We start from the raw sequence: 17,747 nt of genomic DNA, 5'->3' as shown, positions 1-17,747 counted from the left end.
CTTGGTAATACCTAATATTACTATACATCTGTTACCACTGAGTGACTGAGCATAACATGGACAAAGTAGTCAACAGTACTTAGTCAACACTTCTTATTTAATAATAAGTTATTCAAGTAATTTCTTCTGTGCAAATGTGCCATGAGCTTTTAGCCTAGAGCTCCAATGGCAGATCTGAACTAAACATGTATCACCACTGAGCATAAAATGATGTTACACTCTGATTGTTTAAGGTAGAAAAACAAACAATTTTTTAATGTTACATTGTAAGGAAACTACATATTTCTTTGTTAAGTATATGCAATTCAATTAAAGAGCATGCACAAACATTATGAAATTCATATTTGCAGGGAATTCTTTCACAACGTCTTCTAGCGAGACGTTGGCTGAGGCACACCCCCCACATGTGACGGACACATCATTAGGAGATGGCGCTCTAGTAGCTAGGATCTTAATGCCTTTCAGTTTGTCAGCAATGCAAGTGGTGAACCTGGCCAGGGCGTTGAACTGCTTGTGGCAGGACTCAATGCCCTGCTCCCCAAAGAACCCCAGCCCAAAACCCCACTGCCTCATCCAGGGCACAGCATGGGACTCCAGTATGTGCATCTTTGTAGGAATGATGGAGCGAGGGAAAGATGCATGGAAGCATGAACGCTTTAATACTGTCATCTGTAAAACCAAATGTAAGTTTTTGTTATGATAATAATATATAACTTATAGTTATAGTTATAACAATAGTTATATTCATTTATATGATCATAAAACTGTATTTGGTTTTGTTTATCTCTTCTTGTGTTCTGTGGCCCATTATGATACTAGTAATGTTGAAAATAACACATGGATATGCAAACCATTCACTATTCTTGTATCTTGAGTCCACTAGGTTGAACATTTCAATGAGAACAAGTGTTGTGTGACTTACCTAGGGAGGATATGTCTTCTTCTGACACAGGTTTGGCGTGCGAATATTTCCTGTGGCAATCGACGAAGAGCTGGAATATCTTGCCATACCTCTCCTTCAAGCCTACACTCCTTGTGGTCAAGGCAAGTGGCATGTCATGCTCTTCTACAATCACTCGGGCCTTAGTGGCAGTTATCGAAGTGAGTTGCTTTATTGGGGCTTCCTGTAGAAAACAATATGCTGATGGTTATTTTGTTTTTATAGTATTTCAAGTCGGTTAAGTTATTTAGATTATACTTTGTAGAGAGGGTAAGACAAGTCAAAGTCATGGTGAAATTAATTTTACTTCTCAGTTTCATTATTGGTTTTATTTTTAGACAGTTATGTAGCGCTCATACATGTTCTCTGTATAGTGCAAAGCTCAGTGCATGTCAAGAGGAAAAATTGCAGTAGACCTACGAGTATGACTGTTATATTACCTTTAAGAAACATATTGGTTTCTGTAATGTTGGGATAATCTCATTGTTATACATATTAAGTTTTATGATGCACTACACTTAGAATGCCTGTATATTCAATATTTGCTAGATAGTTCATAATCTCTCTCCTAAAAATTATATTCGACTTACTGATCCTGTGTAATAAATTAAATGAGCAGTTCACTAAGAAAACAATATCTACTAAGCTAAAGATTCTGCAGCTCTGTTTTATGTCACTCACCAGTCCCCCTGTCTTGCAGGTGATTGTTTTCCCATCTGGAGAAGCAGCCAACTGCCGTTTCATCAGCGGAAGAAGCAGCTTGCTTTCCCAGGTCTGGATGTTTGGACCTGCTCTCTCCAGCTTACTCAGGACCTCCTGCACAGCTGAGGTAGGAAATGTAGAGGGGAGGGTGGCAGCTGGAGAGGAGAGGGTGGCAGCTGGAGAGGGGGAGGGTGGCAACTGAAGAGGGGAGGGTGGCAACTGAAGAGGGGAGGGTGGCAGCTGGAGAGGGGAGGGTGGCAGCTGGAGAGGGGGAGGGTGGCAACTGAAGAGGGGAGGGTGGCAGCTGGAGAGGGGAGGGTGGCAGCTGGAGAGGGGAGGGTGGCAGCTCTAGAGCGGAGGGTTGCAGCTCTAGAGGGGAGGGTGGCAGCTCTAGAGGGGAGGGTGGCAGCTCTAGAGGGGAGGGGGGCAGCTCTAGAGGAGAGAGTGGCAGCTGGAGAGGGGGAGGGTGGCACCTGGAGAGGGGAGGGTGGCAGCTGGAGAGGGGAGGGTGGCAGCTGGAGAGGAGTGGCAGCTCTAGAGGAGAGAGTGGCAGCTCTAGAGGGGAGGGTGGCAGCTCTAGAGGGGAGGGTGGCAGCTCTAGAGGGGAGGGTGGCAGCTCTAGAGGAGAGAGTGGCAACTCTAGAGGTGAGAGTGGCAGCTCTAGAGGTGAGGGTGGCAGCTCTAGAGGAGAGAGTGGCAGCTCTAGAGGGGAGGGTGGCAGCTCTAGAGGGGAGGGTGGCAGTTCTAGAGGAGAGAGTGGCAGCTCTAGAGGGGAGGGTGGCAGTTCTAGAGGAGAGAGTGGCAGCTCTAGAGAGGAGGGTGGCAGCTCTAGAGGAGAGAGTGGCAGCTCTAGAGGGGAGGGTGGCAGCTCTAGAGGAGAGAGTGGCAGCTCTAGAGGGGAGGGTGGCAGTTCTAGAGGAGAGAGTGGCAGCTCTGGAGGGGAGGGTGGCAGCTGCAGAGGGGAGGCTGGCAGCTGGAGAGGGGAGGGTGACAGCTGGAGAGGGGAGGGTGGCAGTTGGAGAGGGGAGGGTGGCAGCTGGAGAGGGGAGGATGGTAGCCTGAGAGGGGAGGGTGGCAGCTGGAGACATGTCTCTGACCCGAAAATGATAATGACCATGATGATGTTTTTGTCACAAACAGGAAGCCTGCAGCCAACAAAACCAGATCCACAAGTACCCTTCATATCTACTCCATTGTGGTCAAGGTGTGGAAGAGATTTCCTGGAGCAGATTGGTCTCATCAGCCATTAAACTGTTTTTCATTCTTTGCTGTAAGCAATACCTGTTACATTTATGGGTAGTATATTTTTGTCAACTATTGTTTCATCTAACACAAATCACTTGATATTTACTGTATTGTCTTCTTTTATGTGGCATGAATTGTTTAGAGTCCATTGCAAGTTTTACTTTTAGGAATATTTACAGAAAATGGTAGAAAATGGTTAACAATGGTAGATGGTGAAAAGTAGGTGCTAATCCGGCCCTTCTGTCTGCTTTTGTACATCTTTAGACTTCACTCTGACCTATTTATAAAGATGTTACAAATAATGGTAAAAAATGGTAGGGAATTATAAATAATGGTAAATAATGGTAGAATGCTGTTACCATTATTTAGAAACTGTTAGAAATATCATATTCCATATGATGGATATTTCCAAAGTTTTTAGAAAACTGGTGAAATATTTATAAAGTTGAAATCACAACCCAAATATTTCTTAAGTATGAAATCTCTCAAACAAATAATTACAATAGATTGAAAACATTTGTAAATTAGGACAATAACAACCCTCTTGGTGACTTGGAATGGACTCTATCTTGTGTTCTTATGAAAACAGGATAGTAAAACAAGAAGCATGGACAAGACAAACAACCAGAATGGAACACTTTTGCTATGTGTATTGTCGTCTTTGATAATATGATAAAATATGAGTGTATTTTTCTATCATAACTCTGATATTCTTTGAGAATGAGGACAGTGACCCAGTATTTTAGGACTATACATACCTTTATTATTAAACTTTAACATTATGGAATGAATCAAAAGTTCCATAGACTAATGAGGTTTTTCAGATTTTAGACTTACAACTTGCATCCATGTAGCTTTGTCCTTCCGAGTAATTCTACTTATTCATTTGGTTGTTCTGGTATGAGTAATCGATAGCACTTATCATTGAGATGGACGTGAAGACAAGAAATAAAATCACACAGACGATCAAGTGTTTTCTATCTGTTGTTTGAATGAATGAGCTGTGTACATATGAACATATGCTATCCCTTCGTCGCTTCCTCGGAGGGATGTACTCCGGATGGTTTAAGAACAGAGAGGTGGAGTTAACGGTGCCATTGCACGCCGTGCAGATTGACGCACCGTCGACTCCTCCATCCATCTCCTTGAAATTATACTCGTGCCAGTCGTGCCGGGCACTGAAGGAGCGTCGTGGAGTGCCTGCCCGTACCGTTGGTGGTGCGGGGCAGGAACACATCAGGGGGGCTCGCGTGGCCTCGTCATAATGACAACGGCACAATCTGCTGCCGAGGGGCAGCCCGAGCTTTCTGCACGTCGGCAGGTCAATTTCAATAACTTTTCCCTACCGACACGGTACCCCTCTGACATCCGTGTCCTGCCCCGAATCAAGGAGGTTATATAGACTATATAACCTCCTTGCCCGCATGAAGCAGAGTCGCTACAATGGCTAGCCGGCTGTGGGAAACTTCCGGGTTCCCACTCAAGATCAGTACGTAGGGAGAGTTGCGGGGTCAATCAAATAACAGCTTGTGTTTTCCCTTCTCCGTAGCCCAGTACTCGCATACAACCATGCATTTTTACAACAGTCGTATAGAGAAATAGGTAATGAAGGCAATCTGTCAAAAAAGTGCGGAGAAAATTTTTTATTGGTAAATAAACAAGGCTAAGAAGTGACTATATTCGGCCGCGTCACTTGGTATCTAGGCACCTTTAACCCTTGACCGCATGGCCCGAGACGTCAGCTGGGCGTTTCCTGACCCGATGACACACATAGTATACACTTTGTAAGTCAGTCCTTTAGGTATTGCACGTTATAGGTCGTTCCGTAGCTACGTTGGATTGAAAATGAACTGTTCTGTGTCGCACGGCGTGTACAGAAGTTAAGTTTCGGTTCTGAAAACATCGTATCACGCTTACCGCTGCGTGTTTGGTCACCGTTGCAATAAAAGTAGGTGCGTTGCAAAGGATATTTCACAGACACAGGTGCTTAGAGACTGTTGCGCAGGGTTTTATCCTTAAATATGCGTACACGTCCTTAAAAACGCTACATTAGGATGACATGGCATTATTTGGGAGTAGGTTTTTAAAAGAGGGTGGGTATTTTCATGACCAAGATTAACACATTTTTATACTTAATTGTCAAGTTAAAACATTTTATTTAGATAATCCCCACCCAGGACCTTGCACCAGGCTAACTCGGGCAGTGCAATGGAGCTGGTATGATATTGCGACGATCCCGTCAATGTAGTCTGGCCCGCTAAAATCGGGCGCCCCGCGGGTCCTGGCACGTACTGAGGCGTTCTAGTGCGCCTGCGCGAACCGAACGTTCGAATTCTAGGCTTTCCAGCGAGGCGTGTAAAATCAAAAAGCACTTTGGCGTGGCAAAATATCTCACATCAATTCATAAACTGTTTGCAAATAGCATAACAAAACTGAGAATCAGTGCGCATTGCTTAGAAATTGAAAAGGGCCGACACCACAACACACCAGCCACTCAGAGATTGTGTCCCACATGTGATGAAAATATTGAAGATGAATTTCATTTTGTAATGAATTGCCCAACTTATAGTAAAGAGAGAGAGGCGCTGTAACAGACTATTACTACTAAGACAAACTTCAACCTATCTGGTACACAGAGCGATATTTTCTATGTACTGTTGTCATGTCCGACTCCTTTATCCATCTACATAGGTCAATTTCTCCATAAATCATTCATAAAGCGAGACAAAATTACCCATACATGACTATACTCTAAACAATATACTGGTTTCGATAATATTTTGTTCTTAGAATAGTAGGATAGATTAGACTTATAGTATTGTTGATTAAATGCCATACATTGTACCATGTACGATTGTCAAGCAATATCGTTCATTCATTCATTCTAATGATTGATTGAGGTGAAATTTTGTTTTACTGCATTACAAACTAGGGTTCCACGAACACATTACCTTCGCGAAATAATCAAGGCTTATTACGGAGAGTACCTTTATCTAAGACTTAAAATACATTTGGTGGTCCAGGACATATATTCGTGTCTAGTGTGTTGATGAGCCATCAATCTTTGGAATGCATTACCATCTAACATCAAATCATTGACAGTCCCATATCACTTTAAGAAGGCCATCTACCAGTTTGTCACCAATTATTCGTAAGTTAAGTTAGCAATCTGTATTTTTTTGATTATGTATATAACGTTACGTCTTTTTAATCTTGCACTATATATATGTCTGTGTTTGTATACTTTTTGTGTTGAACCCTGGAAGATTAGTCGCAATTCGACTAAAGGGTATCGAAATACACCAATAAACCAATGTATGTTACAAGTGGTCATGAAAAAATATGAGTCTGTTATATGGGCCACAAGGGTTCGATATTGCAGTGTAAGTTGAAAGTGATGATGAAATGGTACAGTAGCTGAATAGCAATAGAATAAATCTTTATTCCATATCATACACATTTTGAAGGACATAATACATTTGACTTTTCAGTACCTTGAAGTGGTGCAGTTTTGGTGCAGTGTACTCTCCACGCAGGGGAGTGGGTGCGGCTGTTTTTTTTCTTTTATTTTGTCCCGTTTTCTTTATGTCGTCAACCGTGGGTTGACGGTTATGTTTAATTTAATTTCACGGGAATTACGCTATATGCAATTAATTGAGACTATTGTATACTACTATTCAAAACTATTATATATGATAATGTATGTATGTTTTATATCTATATAATGATATAGATGTAAGGAAATAACATGTGATCATATACTGAAATAATATTGTTTGGAGGCAAAGTACATGAAAATTCCAGTCCTCAAAGTCACCTATAATGATAAGTTATACAGGTTTCCCTTTGACATTTATAACTATTTTTCATGTTGATTGGCGCCCAATTCCATAAAAACGGACTCTTTCTCCTGTAAGCAAACGGCCATGCTTGTGTCAGCAGGAAAATGTTTTGCATGACATGCGTTACAATCTTAGCTTTCTGATTCTAATTTTGACCATATACTGAAAAGAGCTGCAAGAACGTTTAGCTCTTTTAACAATCTAGATAAAATGAAACACACATTCCAGGTCTTTGTAACATTTTCTTTAATATATAGCTAGATTTATATACAATAATCAGGCAAAATACACATTGGCTGAAAGGGATAGCTGCAACAATACTGAAAACATTTTCGTTTTCTCAATCATATCTGCGGGATATTTTTTAATGTTAAGCGAAAAATGCTTATCCTTACTGATTGTGTTGGCATCGGACCTGTCAAGTTTGGACGTCTGGAGATGGTTTTCTGTAATAAATTATACAAAGTTCAGAATTACTAGAAATTCAAACTTTTAAAGTGCATGTTGTAGAATATCATTGATTATTATTTTGTCCTGCAAAAATTATTGAAGGTCTTTTTTCTGAGATTGACTAATATATGTATTGATATCGGCAATGTAATTTGTCAGTCACCTTGTTGTCATTTTTTTGGGGATCTTATCAAACTTACCTGTGATGTTTCGCTGTTTTGAATTTAATTACAAGGACAGAAGCGATGATGACTCCCATGACGACTATTGTTATGGATACTGCGATGGCAATTATAGCTCCAGATGACAAACCAGCAGGAGGCGATACAGGGTCACCTAAACATAAAAATATAATCAACTATAACTTACAATCTATTATTTTTTAAATCGTTAAATTAGCATCTTGTAATGTAAATCCAACATGCATTCTCCACTTTCCTTTGTATCTGCATCCGGACTACAATGTAAGTTAGGGTCAGGTAAACTCATCCTTTAGCCCCATTTATAGGCAAGATGGCATCTTGTTAACTAAACAGCAGACTTGTCATATCATCTCATTTTGTAACAAACACCAAACCGCGCTGAAGACTTTACAATAGAGAGTACTTTACTATTATTTGTTGATGGTGCGTGTCGATACACATCGCGTACAATAAATGGCAAGACACTTCATCCAAATGACATACCTTAATATATCAAATCAACTACTGCTTCTGCCTGTTTGTTGCAGCAAACTTACCTGTGAGACATTCTGGTGTCAGGGTAACATCGTCTATCGCTATTGAGCCTGAGGAATATCTGTGGACGATGCCTTCAAATAAGACCTAAAACAAAACATATTGTACATGATTTAAAGAACTGTTTTCCTGTGACGCTTTTGCGACATCTATAAACTTGTTGATGATGTTGCATTGTATTTATAGACACATCATATGAATAAAAATTGCAGGTACTTGTAACCACTATCTGAACTATTTTAATTGTTCTAATTATATGTTTTGATTTGTTTGCAGTTTGGGTAAACCATGTTGAAATACTGTGCCCTTATCTGTTATTGCGCAGCCATTAAGTAAGTGCAAATAACAAACAGTTGGAAATAGACTTTGGTTAGAGTAAGTCCGGCCCGGCTTTTTTTTTTTCTGCAGGCATCCTACGTTTAAATAATTCTACGTTTGATTAACATTACAGGGAAAGTGACAAACCTGGAACAGTGAATACTCTTGTAAAGTCACTATCTGTCTTTGCCAAGTCGGTCCCTGTGACACGTTTTGGTTCCACACAGCATTTCTGTCAGCCTTTGTTTCAACAAGAACGGTCAGGCTGGCATTGTTCATGTCCATGAAGTAGTAGAACAGCAGCTAGGAAGTTGTAAAGTTAAAAAAAGTTGAGATATATAAAAACAAATTAGTAAATGAAGGTCTGTAATTCAGATTAAAAAAAACTGGTTTTCTAAATTAGTTCGGTTGAAGCAACACTCTATTTTACACACACGTTGATAGTGCAACGAACTATGATAATGCAGAATTAACTCAAGTACAATATGTTTAAGGAATTGTTCAACTGGTAGATGGATAGTGGTAGGTACCCTGGCTATTTTGAATGTCTGGTTAAGCTATCTAAATTGCATTCATTGCGTGCTGTTGAACGTTATTGTGAGCGTACTAACCAATGTATATTCTAACACTAGACATTTCTGTCAATGTAACCTACCGCCATCAGGGGTGAACAGATAATGTCGATCTCTATTTTTTGGGCATGTAGCTCCCCATACGCCATCATGCTGCTTATATATTATTTTACCGGAGCTGAGTGCAAATTGCGGTTTATATTTTTGTTTTTTTAAATCAATGTTTAAATTTTAGATTTAGACTGTAATATATCAAAAATGGCCGAGACAGCCTCTATCTTATTATATGAGATTAAGGGTCCCCCGAAAGTGCGAAATGGAACGAAATGGAACGAAATGGAACGAAATGGAACGAAATGGAACGAAATGGAACGAAATGGAACGAACTAAAACATGTGTAACATTGTGAAATGTAATACCAGTAGATAGCGAAATATAAGGAACGTTGTAACATTCACAGTAGACGGGAACAGGAAGCAAATACATAATATAACGTGCTTTATTTCTTGAATCTGTTTGATGATATTAAATACAACGTTTTTGCCGCGTTTGTGTGGCTAGATTCTTCCTTGAAAATGGGAGAGCCGCGTGCAAAGAGATCCACCGCTCTTCCTTTGTGTTTACCAACGATCTGCAAATGAACTGCTGAAAATAGCAGGGAAAACACGTAAACGGAACTGAGTATCAAAGTAAGGACTAGATTATACAGAAGTTGGTGGTAACATTGCATCTCATAATTCAACAAGAGGGCATGAGGCAAGCGTAATTTTTATTTATTTATAAAGTGTGTTTGCGTGTTGCAAATGGAGCCCCGCATGTTGCCAGCGCATCGGAACTGTGTACGTGGGTGTGCTACCGACAGGTTGAATCAAACTCCGACTTCCAAGTTTTATTTACATACGGTTTTAGTCCATAACTAGTACGTATCATATGCATATCTCCGCAACAACGATTTTTATACAACCAATTGTTCGGCTGGTCGGCTGTCGGAGAATGGACCCTCCGCTAATGATATGCAAATGCGCTGCGTCACCAATGTATAATTTCACACTCCATTCAACCACGGACGTGGACTGAGAACTACCTCTGGAGACATTTCTGCTTCCTTGTTCACGACAAAACAAAGGGAGGGTGTGAACGAGCAGGATGTGTATTTCACAGTTCACACAACACGCAAACACGCTGTATGAATAATGAAATTACGCTTGCCTCATGCCCTCTTGGTGAATTGTGATGGGATCGCCGCGCGCATGCGCGCGGTAGATCCCAAGTAATTGGCCACTCGAGCGGGGACAAGCTGGACCGAACCAGCCTCTCGAGATGCAATGTTACCACCAACTTATGTATAATCTAGTCCTTACTTCGATACTCAGTTCCATTTGCTGGTTTTCGCTGCTATTTGAAGCAGTTCATTTGCAGATAGTTGGCAAAATCAAGGAAGAGCGGCCGAGCGCTTTGCACGCGGCTCTCCCATTTTCAGGGAAGAATCTAGCCACACAAACGCGGCAAAAACGTTGTATTTAATATTACCAAATAGATTCAAGAAATAACACACATTATATTATGTATTTGCTTCCTGTTCCCGTCTACTGTGAATGTTACAACGTTCCTTATATTACGCTATCTACTGGTATTACATTTCATAATGTTACATATGTTTTAGTTCGTTCCATTTCGTTCCATTTCGTTCCATTTCGTTCCATTTCGTTCCATTTCGTTCCATTTCGTTCCATTTCGTTCCATTTCGTTCTATTTCGTTCCATTTCGTTCCATCTCGTTCCATTTCGTTCCATTTCGTTCCATTTCGCACTTTCGGGGGACCGGAGATTAAGACAAGACCATACCGAACAGTTAGATCCACTTGAAGCGAAATAGGTAGGAAGTCCCAACAATGCATTTGTCTGACTTGTACCCAGGATGTACATAAATAAGCCTTCTGTAATAAAGAAAATAAAATGATGTTTTATTTGCGTGAATGAACAGTTAGAACTATACATGGGTTTGATATTTGCTGTTTGGCTTTCATAATAGCTACACTTGTACGTATGTATTATCGTATATCTTGAAACAACACAATGCTAACACTATTTTCCACAAACATTGCATTATAACAGAAGTTTCATTCATTAATTCATTCATGGTCTGTTATATTTAACAAGAATAGTCCAACACAGTGTTTTACAGTAGGGGATCTCTATAGGCCGGTACACACCATCGATGCATATGTAATTTGCTTATTTATTTATATATCTATTTATTTATGAATATTTAGGGTGGTCCCTTCAGTTAACATTGTAACTGATTTCCAAGGGATCCCTTACATTACATGACAAATCATAAGAAATCAGGATACAAAAGAATAACTTAACATAAACCTAATGAGTAATCAATTCACAATCATATAACATAAAACAGAAATGATCAGACATAGGAGTAATAAATCAAACAACTCAATAATGCAAAGCAATAACAACTCAAAATCACAAAGGTCATTCAACTGTAATCTCACCATGTACCTGTATTCCCATTATGGTCTGCAGGAGGGACCCCTGTCTCTGACCCAGCACGTCCTCGTGTCCAGTCTGCACCGTCGTCCTTTTGTTGGACCCAGTTACACAAGCCGGTCTGGAAGTCACATCTCCCTGGGAAGCCCCCTGTAATATAATTAATTATAAATACTAGAAAAAGTGGGACTTTTCGTCTTCCACTGCCTGCAAAAAGAAGTCAAACCCAGCTAGTTTAGATATAGCCAACAATTGAATTTATTACCAATAGCGTATTGTTACAACAAAGTCAGAAACAGTTTACTGACACATGTATGTTTTTCCCTATGTTATAACCATGTATTTGCAATTAGCCCACAGGCATGAACTTGCAATAAACTTGTATTAACAAATAAAGTACATTAAAGAGGGTAACATAGTAAACATCTGAGCACATGGTTATGTTCCTTTGTCGAACGACCATCGGTATGGTGCCCAATATGTATCATAAAGAATTTATTTAGTTCTTAGTAATTATGTAATTATGTCAGAAATACATTATAATCACAATATGTATCTGTACTTCAATTATCATGCTTTTACACCGCTAATATCAAGAACATTAACTTAATAAGGGTGAAGAGGTTTTCCCAAACAGTGCCCACAGCGATCGTTTTCTACTCACCGCAATCACTCTCGTCACTACCATCTCCGCAGTCATCAGAGAAGTCACACTGCGCACTGCTCGGTAGACATGCCTCATTACTGCAAACAAATGCATTGTGTCTGCACTGATGCCAGTTACCTAATATGAAGAAAAAAAACAGTTTTATCAATTTCCCTCTACAGTTTTTACCATAGACAGACAGATGTAGTGGGTCATATTGGTTACGGCACATTGTAAAAAGAGAAAACAAATACTGACCTACACATCTCACAGACACATCCCTTGCATGGTTACAAAGTGGGCTCCAGTTTTCCCAGGGCTTCGTGCGACATTCGGTGATTTTGGACTTGTTTTGGGAGTCACAGGTGACGTCATCCAGTAAGATAGGTGTTGCGTCTGGTGCAGGATACCTGGTGCAGCAAAACCGTTATCATCGATCAGTGTATCTCGATTATTCGCCGTCTTCTGTTTAGTCTTCAAGACACATTGCGTACATGAAAACAACCGTCGTCGGATTGCTTCTAGCGTCAATTATAACACATAATCATACCTCGAATCTGTCCAAACTGATTCCTTGTACCCCAGTTGAGCACACACCACATCAGCGCTAGTCTGGGTCCAGCCGATGTTACAGATGGTTCCCCAGCGGTGGTTGTAGTAGATCTCCACACGGCCTTCATCGAACCTGGCACCGTCAACTAGTCGGACGCTTCCGTCGACTGAAAATGTAGCAAAACATACTTGTATTTTGTCATGTTACACTCTACAGTAGTCAGCTAAACACAAGGTTTCTTTCAATGAAATGTTTTGCTACTTGTACCATTCACACTGTGTTTCCATCAGCTTTTAAATCTTCTACACATCTTAGTAGAAATATCGGAGGTTGTATTTGCTGTCTTACCTTCACGTACACAGTCCCAAGAGAACGAGACGTCATCGATAGCAAGTGCAGCGTCTTCTCCATGTCCAACAACACCCTGTATGATAACCTGACAGAGAACCTACGTGACAAGAATAACCTTGAGGACTGCCTTAACGTAACATGACCAATTAACGTCCAATTTATTCCAAACGTATTTATCTTGAAACCGCGCTGACAGAGCCAAATGTTTAACCCATGGGCAGAAATATCAACTATTCTAAAAAGAAAATGCATGGTCTGTAAGTTTTTCTCCGCCTGTTTAACGCCGTGCGAGCATGTATTTATACCGAGGTATATTGTGTAGAATTGTGCTAAGCGTACCTATTATCGTCCACTTTAGTCTTTTCCCCTCTAGTGCTATGCTTGAAAAGCATAGACCAGAAAAAATGCACAGTAAGAAGCGAATCAAGGTGAGACCTGTTGGGAGACGTACTGATTTGATCTGTTAATTAGCCGGACTCCACAAGGCAGGGAGTACAGAGAACGAACCTTACAATATTGGTAGCTTCTATCAAAGTACCACATGACGCGGCCAAGACGGAGCGAATTTTGTCCGGAAAGCTGAAAGATGTCCATCAAAGATTGCAAAGCGAAGGCACATGTCACACAAAAAGAAAAAAAAAATAGTCAAATGACGCGTAATTATTCAATAAACCAATGTAAAGACAGTACTGAAAAGAAAATTTAAAAGAGATTTCTATTCGCTACATATTTTTCATCTGTACCTCAAATGCTTCTCGTTCTATAAATACAACTGTTGCCTCCTCCCACCCAACTGTTGTTTCATTTGAATGCCAGGCGGTTCTTTCTATCCCTGTGTTATATAGGCGAGTCAACACATCGAGGCTCCCTGCATCTTGTTGGGGTAAGTAGTAGTGAAGCATCATCTGAAGAAAAAACACATTTTGAATAGCTATGGATACGTATTGAAAAAATAAAGGTTGGTAAAGTCTGGTGTAATAGTAACAGGAGAGCTAAAGTGAGTGTGTGTGCGCGTGCGTGTGTGTGTGTGTGTGTGTGTGTGTGCGTGCGTGTGCGCGTGTGTGTGTGTGCTTGTCTTATAGCAAGGCGTCTTTGCTTTTGTACTTTTTTTTCAAAATATCTTATTCTATTGATAGAATGTTATCATTTTAATTTTGTTTAAGGAACTTACACTGCAGGATCCCGATACGGATGGAACGATCACTGGGCTGACGATTCTGGCTGTGTCCGAAGGCTGTATCCTGGCGTCATTACCAACTGAGAGAAAATGGCCTCCATCTAAACAATAATGATAATAACATTAATGCTTTAATCTCTTGAATTGACGTGGTGTTTGTTCTTTGTAATTTTGTCAGATCTAATAGTTATGTGAATAGAAAACAAATTATTTTCGACGTCGTGAAAATTTCATGTAACATAGTATGATGGTGTCTTTATTTCGCCAAATGTATGGTCAATTTAAATTAAGAGATAATAAAACAGAAGGAAAACAACTCGGTCTAAGTACTAGCCTAAGGAGAAAATTAATATAAAGGTCCTTTGGATGGAAATTCAGAAAATTGCCTGGGGTTTGATATGATTTGCTCAATTTCCCTCATTATGTAAAGTTTTCTTAATTTCCTTCATTATATGAAATTGTAGTATCGATATAGATACTCACGGATCCCTAAGGAACTGTCGACTGAAGGTAGGTTATAAGGCGTTTCAGACTCGCCAGCTGACTGTGTTGTCCAGTCGATGTCATCGGTCGTCAGCTGACGCCATTCGCAGGTTCCTATCGCTTCAAAGTTACAAGGTGCTGGGTGTCGGGTCTCTAATATGGGGACAGAGTTGTTATCTGCTACGTATAAAAGACATTCTGTTCGACCAAACATCTATTTCAAACGGCTTGAAATTTACTCTGTGCTGCTCAAGAAATCTAACTGTGCAAGTAAGAATACATGTATGAAAATAACGACTGTAAATGTTGTATATGGATCATTTTGATTACCCGATAACGATAGTTTGTATCTTACAATTTATCTTCTTATAGAGTTAAAAAAATGTTTCAATCCGACTCCACACGGTTTCACACGTCTCCGAAAAAGTAATTTACCGTATGGCTTTTCTACATTGCCTTAAGAGTACTTGACATTTGTTTTGTTGCACCTACACTTAATACTCAATGCATTTGACGTACCATGATTGAAGTTGGAATCATACCTTAGACATAATTGATTATAGCACAAAGCACAACGTCTCATGTATGCGATATACATAGACTACATAGACCATAGCCCAGTGTACTTAATATAAAATTCTCACCTCGGCATGTGTCATCGTTCTGATCGTACACCTCGCCATCTGGGCAAAGTCGAAGCGTGCCTAGAAAACACGAATATCAAAACATTTTTTGTATGTATGTATTTATAGCTAGTTTGATTATTTACACATGAGTCAAAAGCACTAACAAGTGCAGTTATTTGTTTTACATTGTCTAGAATTTGTTGACATTTTGATCAAATGTAATAACTGTTATCTTTGGTTGATATTGTTTTTCTTGCCATTTGTACTCGCCACTGTTCAGTCACTGTTAGTTCATTGTGTCATTTATGTTCTCATGATTCTGTTGATATGGACTTTTCATAATAATTTGTCAACTTTAGTTCTGTTTAATTTCAGTATTTTGTTATCTTTGGTTGATACTGATTTTGTTATATTCATTTGCCGATGAGGCTGTTATTACTATTATATTGGATATTACTTACATTTACAAGTATTCGATTTCTGTTTCCACCTTTACTTATTGTTTTGGATCCGTGGCTTATGTTCATTTTCCTGTACTTTGATTTTCTCTTGTTTGCATTATGTGTTCATTTTGTGAAATGCAATAAAAAAACAATAAAAAACAGGTGAAGTTATGATATCACCCAATATTCTGTGACGCGTTATAGAAGGTGAAAACAATAAAGCCCCTAAAAATATTTTACAGGCATGACCTTAGTGATGTATGTAACGAGAGGGGCCATAACATATGACGTTCCCTAACAAGACGGGCTTCTTGAAGATCTCATTATGCATAAGTTCGCCTGTTTGTTGCCACTGGCTATGCTGATTAGAAGGGAAACAAACCAAGTGTATGCATACAGCTGCCATTTGTATTCAAACGATATATAATCTTTTCTTGTTTGCTGGAGAAATGGAATACAATAATAATGATGGTAGCGTCTTGGAGCATATCCTGGTTTTAAAAGCAAAGTGTGACAGGTTCATGAACCGAATGAATGCGTTACTTTTCCAAATTTGTTCTGAAAATTGATGTGTTTAAATTACTTTTTTTCAATACCTAACCACTTTCTTACAACTAGCGATGGAGCGCCGTGAGTTCGATCAAACCCATTAAAAAGCGTTTTACGTTAGGGCCCTCCCCGTTATAGAACGGACGATCAGAATTATTTATATGTAAAATGTATAATCATTCCATCTCACCTGCACAATAGGCCTGGGAACAGCTAGTCGGTGGCACCAACTCGTACACGTAGAAAACCCCTTGTGTATCCACACACCGTTTGACCTGGATGTTCCACGGGAAAGAACAACAGTTCCCCGGTACACCGTAATTAGGACAAACCGTTCGGTTGACTACAGTACTGTCTGTCGGTAGGGTTCCGTTCATCCATATAGGAACCTGGGTCCCACAGTGGTACGGCTCCACACAGGTTGTAGGGATCTCACCGCCAACATAACTGATGAACCGGTACCAGCCTTTTGATAACGTGTTGTCACAAAGGAGGTTAACTCCCGACCCAACCTGCGCCGCAGCGCTTCGGCGAGCCTGGTTCAGCTCTTGGTAGTTCGTACAGGGGTCACAAGAGGCCGGCTGGTACTGGAACACTAGACACAGAACATTCTAATCAGTATCCCAGCTTTAGTACTCACTAAATATAATCTAAAGACCTGCGGATACAGACATACTATTTAACCTATTTATGTCTGTGTGTCCTTTGGTGTTTGTGTTAAGCTTATAACTCTTTTTAGATATGTATCATGTTCCTATGGGTTTGTTTTTATATACCCGAAATAAAGAAAGAAAGAGACAAACAGCAGGAACATTGACATCCAATGCGAAAAATAATAACAGTCGAAACAGACAATAGATTTGTATCATGAGTCAGTATTTACAGTTTACTAGTGTAGGAAGGGTCTGATACCATCAGTATCTTTATCTTAGACCCCCCCCCCCTCGCTTTAACACACACCTTGTTGGCAATGCTTAGCAGACAGTAGCTGGCGTTCCGACAACTTTCACACTGTGAGAACTAACCGTTGAAACAGGCAGAAACGTCGTTTAAAATCGTACATGCCCCCCTCCCATGGATATCCGTCCGACGTCAGCGTTAATACGTTAATAAGTAAGTCACTCACCCGCTTTCAACAGGAACAGAGACACCAGTGAATCACATCGCAACGGGTATCTCATTGCGCCCAACTCTTGAGGTTACGTTAATGAAAGAAACGTATAAAATATAAAATGCTTTAACAATGCAACGATGTTTTGGCAGCGCTTCTGCCCGAGGAGGTCATAACCTGCTGTTCCCTGGCAGCCGGTGCATGTTTCTGTAAACATTGTCAGTCTATATCAAATCGTTTCCTTGTCAAATATTTGAGTTACGTGTCTGCGCTAAGCTGGGTAATGTAGTTATTTACACATGAAAGGCTCAGGTCTTATCTAGATCAAATAATGACATCATAGGAATAACCGACATAAATCCTGATCATGAACAACGGAGCATAGAATTACATCAGCATAAGAAAAATTCATGATCCTAAACAGGAATCCTGCCGTTCTCTTTCGTCTTTCAATCGTGACTAATATATTTGTTTAACGTCAAAACTACTGCCTTAATA

The 17,747-nt window shown here is 40.0% G+C and overlaps 2 protein-coding genes across 2 annotated transcripts; both read right to left on the bottom strand.

The window, feature by feature from the left end:
- Positions 1-227: 227 nt before the first annotated feature.
- Positions 228-4,124, bottom strand: LOC136447736 (uncharacterized). The gene is made up of 4 exons (XM_066446779.1): positions 4,010-4,124; positions 1,622-1,818; positions 923-1,124; positions 228-669 (listed from the first exon to the last, which is right to left on the bottom strand). Exons 1-4 carry the CDS (start codon positions 4,122-4,124, stop codon positions 524-526), a joined length of 660 nt encoding a protein of 219 aa, XP_066302876.1. The 3' UTR covers positions 228-523.
- Positions 4,125-6,995: 2,871 nt separating this feature from the next.
- LOC136447511 (MAM and LDL-receptor class A domain-containing protein 1-like) lies at positions 6,996-17,436 on the bottom strand. Its single transcript, XM_066446510.1, has 16 exons — positions 17,265-17,436; positions 16,329-16,733; positions 15,165-15,224; positions 14,521-14,673; positions 14,032-14,138; positions 13,604-13,765; positions 12,858-12,945; positions 12,507-12,675; positions 12,215-12,366; positions 11,975-12,094; positions 11,323-11,460; positions 10,651-10,742; positions 8,382-8,537; positions 7,919-8,003; positions 7,380-7,515; positions 6,996-7,175 (listed from the first exon to the last, which is right to left on the bottom strand). The coding sequence occupies exons 1-16, from the start codon at positions 17,317-17,319 to the stop codon at positions 7,148-7,150; spliced, it is 2,106 nt and encodes a 701-aa protein (XP_066302607.1). The 5' UTR covers positions 17,320-17,436; the 3' UTR covers positions 6,996-7,147.
- Positions 17,437-17,747: the final 311 nt, after the last annotated feature.

Source organism: Branchiostoma lanceolatum, chromosome 13 (genome assembly GCF_035083965.1).
Source record: "Branchiostoma lanceolatum isolate klBraLanc5 chromosome 13, klBraLanc5.hap2, whole genome shotgun sequence".
NCBI classification, from domain to species: domain Eukaryota; kingdom Metazoa; phylum Chordata; class Leptocardii; order Amphioxiformes; family Branchiostomatidae; genus Branchiostoma; species Branchiostoma lanceolatum.
Note: the sequence above shows the minus strand (reverse complement) of the source record. Positions and strands in the feature narration are given on the sequence as shown.

What these genes read in the sequence shown, in the direction of transcription:
- LOC136447736 (XM_066446779.1), bottom strand. Translation starts at nt 4,124, where the DNA reads ATGTGTTCCTGCCCCGCACCACCAACGGTACGGGCAGGCACTCCACGA. An exon ending in GATGGATGGAGGAGTCGACG is followed by an intron (nt 1,819 to 4,009) that starts GTGCGTCAATCT and finishes CCCCCTCTCCAG; the next exon opens with CTGCCACCCTCTCCTCTCCA. An exon ending in AGAAGACATATCCTCCCTAG is followed by an intron (nt 670 to 922) that starts GTAAGTCACACA and finishes TTGGTTTTACAG; the next exon opens with ATGACAGTATTAAAGCGTTC.
- LOC136447511 (XM_066446510.1), bottom strand. Translation starts at nt 17,319, where the DNA reads ATGAGATACCCGTTGCGATGTGATTCACTGGTGTCTCTGTTCCTGTTG. An exon ending in TTCCCAGGCCTATTGTGCAG is followed by an intron (nt 15,225 to 16,328) that starts GTGAGATGGAAT and finishes CGTGTTTTCTAG; the next exon opens with GCACGCTTCGACTTTGCCCA. An exon ending in TTGGGACTGTGTACGTGAAG is followed by an intron (nt 12,676 to 12,857) that starts GTAAGACAGCAA and finishes CTACATTTTCAG; the next exon opens with TCGACGGAAGCGTCCGACTA.